The 7,122-nt window shown below is 44.0% G+C and overlaps 1 protein-coding gene across 4 annotated transcripts in view; it reads left to right on the top strand.

Annotated features, from left to right (window-relative positions):
- NEMP2 (nuclear envelope integral membrane protein 2) overlaps positions 1-3,410 on the top strand; it is a 25,906-nt gene extending 22,496 nt beyond the window's left edge. For all 4 annotated transcript variants that reach the window (XM_019523103.1, XM_019523104.1, XM_019523105.1 and 1 more), the window contains 2 exons: positions 792-968; positions 2,360-3,410. In XM_019523103.1, the coding sequence (XP_019378648.1) occupies positions 792-968; positions 2,360-2,597 (415 nt within the window). In that variant the 3' untranslated portion in view covers positions 2,598-3,410. The remainder of the gene's footprint in view (positions 1-791; positions 969-2,359) is intronic.
- Positions 3,411-7,122: the final 3,712 nt, after the last annotated feature.

Here is a 7,122-nt window from a genome sequence, read left to right as displayed (position 1 = left end):
CCTTGTGATGAGAGGCTGAGAGCAATGGGGCTGTTCAACCTGGAAAAGCGCAGGCTCAGGGGTGATCTGGTGGCCACCTATAAGTTTATCGGGGCGCTCATCAGGATCTGGGGGAACGTCTGTTCACCAGAGCCCCCCAAGGGATGACAAGATCGAACAGTCACAAACTCCACTGTGATCAGTTCAGGCTGGACATAAGAAAGAACTTCACTGTCTGAGCTCCCAAGGTTTGGAACAGACTGCCACCAGAGGCAGTTCAAGCACCCACTTTGAACGCCGTCAAGACACATTTGGATGCTTATCTTGCTGGTATCCTTTGATTCCTGCTGACTTCCTGCCCCTGGGGCAGGGGGCTGGACTGAATGATCCTCTGGGGTCCCTTCCAGCCCAAATGTCTATGAAAAGTATGCATACCTATTTTGTGTATTCAAACTGCTAGATCAGCAGCTGTCCAGTTAGTGGACTTGACCTGTGTGCACACACATGCAGCCATGCACATACAACATACTTCATCCAAAGCTCACTTCTTCTTAATTCCATATTTTTAGATCAGGCCCAGAGGTGGCAGGCAAATGTGTTGGGCCATGGGAATGAAAATCAGGATCAATATCCTGTACTTTTGAACTATATATTTATCTTGACTTCATAAGAATGAGGGAAAATAATGTTTTAGTGGTGGATACCAGAAAGAGAATTAAAGATTTGGGAGGGGGTGGAGGGAAGTAATGCATTTGTAATATATGAGCAATATTTATGACAAGCTTGGAAGTATTGACTGTATTCTTTTGTAGCAAAATCAAGAATCTTTTAAAATCAAAAAAGTCAGCGTTTCGGTATCTTACTGAAGAAGAATATGGAGAGCAAGGGGAAACAGAGACCGTGAAAGCCTTGGAGGAGCTACGCTTGCTCTGCAGGGATCCAGATTTCCCATCCTGGCTAGCAGTGTCCAAGCTCCACTCCCCTCATAAGTAGGAAAGCATCTCATCTTTCTTATAATTAAATGCAATTTATGGGTACTGTCATATGAATGATCCAAATACTTCTGACAGCATTTTAATGTATAACCATGATCTTCAAAACCTTTGGAAACATTGACTTCCTGTATACAAATAGTTGTTTAATTCCTAGAACTTGCAGGCACTTCTAACTTTATGCTGCCTCAGTGCCCTCCAGACATTACATCAACATTAATGTAATGTAGATGCGTGCATTATATCTACATTGTGGCAGCCCCACTGCTTTGCAGAATACCAGCATTGCTTCAGTTCTGTGCCTGATGCAGCAGCACACAAAAGCTTGCAAAGGGATTCTTGTAGCTGTCTCACCAGGGCCTATAATGAAATTCTTGGGTGTGGGTCTTGGGGACCTTACTTGCTATAACCGGGGTTTGACGTGTCAGTCAGTTTCAGCTTTGGAGTGTTGTGGAGGTAGCATCCTCTGCTCTTGGGGAGCAAAATAAATGAAGTAGCTGTACCTGGAACAGCTCAGCAGAGACACCTATGACAAGTAAAGGTGGACTGTAAAGAGAATGGGGCTGGCAGCCAAAGATTGAGGGTGATAAGATTCATTAGAACTGCAGCCTGCAAAACCAAAATAAGAATATTTTTAATATTAGAAGCAGGTTCTGTGCATTACCCAGCCACCTGGACTGCCCTTCCTAACTTTAAGAGGCACCATCTACTTAGAATAATCTGTTAACACCAAATTAAAACTAGTTTGAGAAATGCCTACCTTTGACACTTCCCCAAACCAGCTTTATACATCTGTTTTCTGGCTTTTCAAAAAATCTGATTCGCCCAGTGTTGCTGAGACACCCCACCATAAAGGGAAAAGAATGAGGCTGTATCCAAATACTGCCAGCTGCCCAAAGTAAATGAGTTGAAAAATATACCAATTCACATCTCATCTGTGTCTCTATGAAGCCCTCTACATATCTTAGTTAAGCCTTAGAAAGAGACTTGGGAAGTAGACAGGGAAACTGAACCGAGAGGAGGGCATGTGAAGTAAGCTCTCAAAAGCTACAGTGACAGTGTGGGAAACAAGTCAGATGTTCTTCACTCAGTCAGTCACAAAGCCCCACTCCCACTTGGAAAACAAATTATTGGAGGCAAGGAAGGAAAACAGCTAAGTCAAGTGACAAATGCTTTGTGCTAACTGTTGCCTTTTGCTGTTTGTCCTTTGTCATGTGAGATTTCCTACCTCAGACTTAAGTGCAACATCCCTCATGTTGGACTCCTGCTGTAAGTATCATCAATACGTACAGGTTCCTGCAGGCAGGGATGAGGTTTAGATTTTGTTCTCTGCACTCACAGGTACTTTGTTTCCTTCCTGCCTGACAACTTCTCTTTAAATCTGGCAGGTTTGCAAACTTTGTTCTGGGATCTCCCCACGTGTCATCTGAAGAACTGAAGGCACATGATGAGCAGTATGGCCTTGGGGGGTCTTTCTTGGAACAGCAACTCTTCAATACCAGGACAGAGTCAGAGCAGGACCACTCAGCTACTCCCACTGAGGAGGAGGAGGAGGAGGAGGATGAAATTCAGGAGCAAAACAGAAGTGAAAATGTTGCATTTTCCTACAATGATGAATTATTCTGAACCACTTGGAAAATCTCCTGCAAGAGAGGATAATTAAATTCAAGGCGATCTAGACTGAGTGCTTGCTCCTGGGAAGCTCTGCTTCTTACTGAACAGTAGGGGGCAACCAAGATTCTTTGACAGTCATAACTGAGGCAGTTACTACACTTATAAGCAAAAGCAATGCTTATGTTTTGGCTATATTGTTAACTTTAGTCTGCATATTCTCCGAACAGGTGCAACACAGGCTGCAGCAATGCAGCCACCTCACCACAGTGCCTTGACTCCCCTGAAGAAATTACTTCTGGAGGAGGCAATCTTTTTGGACCCCAGGTCATCTCAGCATGTGGCCCCTTCTGCTGAGAACAGGACAAAGAAGAAATTATTAATAATGTACTTTTATGAAGTACCCTATGCGCTAATGAATTCACTTGAAATCCGTTCTAGATGTACTGATAAAAAATATTTTTTGACATACTTTTCTGTTAATGAAGCACAGAGATTAAAAGCAAAATTAGAGCGCGACAGCTTCATAAACCTTTTCTCTCTGTTCTGACCAGGCCTGATCTCTCCCTGGCTTCATCTGCCCTTCCATGTAACTTAAAAGCTCTTCCTTTTGAAGACTCCTGCACTTCTTGGCTCCTCCCAGCTTCCATCACTCCACTTCCTTTCTCTTTTAACCAAGTTACATACCTGAGTGCCATGCCTCTATTTCCTTTCCCAGACACATGCACCCTCTTCCATGAAGCCCAGTAATGCTGACCACTCTGGCTGACCCAGGTTCTTTCTATAAGAGCTGCAAAGGATAAAAATTACACAGTATTTTTAACTATTCCTTTTGGTCTCTGTGTTCTTGGCTTCTCGCAGAGTATCTCACTCATAACATAGCATATGCTATTTTAAATTGCTCTAACAAGGATGGGTGAGGGAGACACTAGAGCCACACAAAGCACTCACAGATGGTGTTGGTATTGCAGCAGTACACCTGGGTTACAAAGCTCATTTCATGAGTTGGGAGAAACAGTGTTCCAAATAGAACAAGCAGGGAGGAAATGCTTGGGGGATCCTCCTGGAGAACTCAGCCCTCCTTGTGCTCTAGGTTTACTGCTGGAAGTGTGAGTCTGGCACCGGCAACAAAGTGAATGTTAGCATTCACACTGCAAAGCAATGGGGTGGGGGTATTTTACCTTCCACCTTTCCCTCCATAGCTGGTGGGGGGGGTCTTCCTCTTCAGACTGTCCTTTACCTCTCACGGTTCAGATACCTGATGCTCTTCCCATTGACTTTTCCATGCTGTCTCATGGAAGTGGGACCATCGCTTCAAACCCTTTATTCCAGTATCCCATTTCTCCAGTTTCTAAAAGGTGTTTACCCCAGAACAATTTGCTTTGTATCTGAAGACAAAGACTCAGTGGACTTACTCCCAAGGAAGGTTCCCCTATTTACAGCCACTAGTGAATGTGCTCACAGAGATTTTTTTAAGATACCAGTCTCCATTTGCTGTAAGGATTATGCAGTATTAAGTTCACAACCTCTCTGGTTTATATTTTAAATATGCGTGTGTGTGTGCACACACACTCATAAACCGGCAGCACCTAGTGGGGTACTTGACATTAAAATTTGCCTCAGTAACTAATAATAAATTTTAAAATGTCCAAAATTATTTTCAGTAAAACAGATAACAGACAATAAATGGAAACCTTAAAATAAAACATTAAAAAAAAATCACTAACATTACACACACATGCATGTATGCATACAATTACATTGCTCCTCAGTGGCAAATAAGCTGAAAATCAGCATCATCATCCCTGAGAACTTATTAACTGAATCTACAAGAGGAGGGAATGACAAAAAACCCAGCTGCTCCTTGACACCTCCACTATTTTAGGTGTTAACACTGTTCTTGATACTCGCACCTGAAACTGGCTTACACAGGGTCTACTGCCCTCTTATTGTAGTAATTCAACCCCAGCACAAATTGAAACCATCTCCTCTGAAGCTTCACGATGGATCCAACATGCTTACGTTAAATTTCATTTTCCTACCAGGTGCTCAAAGCAGGACATCCATTCCTCTGGTTGAGAGAAAAGTTATTAAAATTCCACTCAACCTTTCAGGTCCTGTGACACTGAACAGATTTGTTACCCAGCAAGAGCCAGAGCTCACTCAACCCTGATAAGTCCGTGTTTTCAAGAGGACAGTCCATTTCTATCAGCCAGACCCTACCCCTCTTCAGAGAGTTTTGTCAGAATACCACATACATTGTTGGACCATTTCCTGACCCACCAGACCACCTTTATTCTTTTCTAAGGCAGTGGTTCAATCTGGTCAAATATTCAAGTTTTTCATCTAGCATCTCAAAACTTGAGAAAAAATGCAGAAGAGCACACACCAACTGCAGATGCTTTTCAGCCTGACAAAAGGTTTTTAAACCTGAATGCTTGCTAAGAAATTTTTTTCCAGCTATTTAAGTTGGTCTAATAAAAGATCAGATTCACCCAAAGAACCTTGTCTGCCCATGTGCCCAATACCTTTTCACTAACCGTAGAACCATATGCCCTCTCTAGTTGTGGTAGCAGAGGGTTCCAGATAGAAAGCTACATTCAGAGCTGGTGGAAAATGATTCTCCATTAGGCTACTACTTCTCCACTAAGTCTAGGGTTAGTACTACTGAAAATTTGGAAGTTTATAAAAAGCATAGTTGTATATGTTTTACATGTTCAATTATTCTCTGCACCTCAGGAGGGATAGGAATGGCAGAAGTAGAGTGAACAAGTGTGACCCAACTGGCCTCAAAGCCTGTTGCAGGGAAAACTAGAGGTGTTCCTGGTACTCAATTTCTACAGCAGATGTAACATAGCTAGTATTAGTATCTGTTTCTGCTGTATCCTTACAATTGTCACCATTAAGCGTAACACTATAATGTGTTAAAAAAACCCAAATACCTAGGCCCAGGTACTTCTCTGGAGAATGGCTGACAGACATCTCTCTCAGAGCACATCATTCCTATAAGCCTGGCCAGTCGTGATTGTAGGGGACCCCAGAAGGTGCTGGCACTTTATTTTAAAATGGTTAAACAGAAAATCTCTCATGAAGAGAAGCCTAGCATCTAATTAAAAATTGACATGTAGCTTTGGATCTGGAATATAATCATGTCAATGCAAATGGGAGGGGGAAAAAAAAGGAGCCATCCTTCTCAAACTGATAATTTAACTGAATTGGGGCCGTAAGTATATTAGAAGTGGGCTCTACTGAGCAAATTTCCAACAGCCACTATTCAAATCAGGTCATGCTGCCAGATTAACCAAATTTCCATTTCAGGCCCTCTACTTCATAAAAATTCAAAAGCAAATAACAAAAGTATGAGCAATTAGTTGAAGCTTCCCACATGCTTGGGCAGGGGGGAGGGGAGAGTGGGCTGGAAAGGAAAGTGTCATATTTAGTTTCAACTGCATGGGGCTTTGTAATGCTTCCTTTCACTTAGCCTGGTGAATTTGCCTCTTGCTTGGGTATATACACCATAAACATTGCACTGCCCTTGATTAATTAATTGGGTTGGAAAGCATACAACTTCATTTGAATTATTTCAACACCTTTCTGAAGACTATAGGTGACCAAATAGTGCAACTACTTCAAAATAAGAAAAATGTGGCTTGTGTAATTAAATCTCTACAATAGTTCCTCTAAGATAGTTCCTCTTACAAGGGATTAAAATGAAGAAAGCTTCACCTAGATCGGGGTGCTCAACTTCTGGCCCCTGGGCCAAATGAGGTCCACAGAGCCTTGGAATTGGGCTCACAGAGCTCTACAAGTAGGGACATTTGGCAGCAGGGGAGCAGTGGCAGTTAATACTGCTCCTCCCTGCTGCCAAAATCCTAAGCCCAACACGGTAGGTCAGAGCTTGGCCACAAGCCCCTGAGTAGCTAGATCAGGACTGAACTGAGCCCCTTTTCCCTGCATGGCTGCATTGGGGCCAGGCTGCCCCACTTTCTCCCTGCAGAGCCAGGCCATGCCATGCTCCCACAACCCTGCATGGCTGATTTGGGGCCAGGCCATGTCCCCTTCTACCCCCCACAGGGGTGGGGCACAGCCCTTCCCTCTACCTAGCCAGGCTGGGGCTGGGCCACGCCTCCTTCCTCCTTCAGGGTTTGGCCATGCCCCTCCCCCTAGTGGCTGGATCAAGGCCAGGCCATGCCCCACTCCCCCCTGCTGGTCTGGATTGGGGCCAGCCCAGTCCCCCTTTCCCCATGTAGCTGGATCAGGGCCAGGCAGTGCCCCGCAGACCCCCTTCACACAGCCAGGTGGGGCCCCACTGCACACGCCCTGAACACCAGATTGGAATCCCTGCCGTATGGAGGCCTATGCAGCATGGGCTATGGTAACAAGCTGTGTCTTGTTATAACCTGACCTCAGCTTGACCCGTGTAGCAGTGAGGTAAGCTAGGCATACAATGTCAGCAGTGATTGAGGATAAGGCACATTAATGTAACACAAAGAACTGATAAAGGGATTCTTGTAAACAAATGTATTAAATACTATTTTTC

The sequence above is a fragment of the Gavialis gangeticus genome, unplaced genomic scaffold (assembly GCF_001723915.1).
Source record: "Gavialis gangeticus isolate Ggan-Ray unplaced genomic scaffold, GavGan_comp1, whole genome shotgun sequence".
NCBI lineage: Eukaryota > Metazoa > Chordata > Crocodylia > Gavialidae > Gavialis > Gavialis gangeticus.
This window is presented reverse-complemented; position numbering and strand designations above follow the sequence as displayed.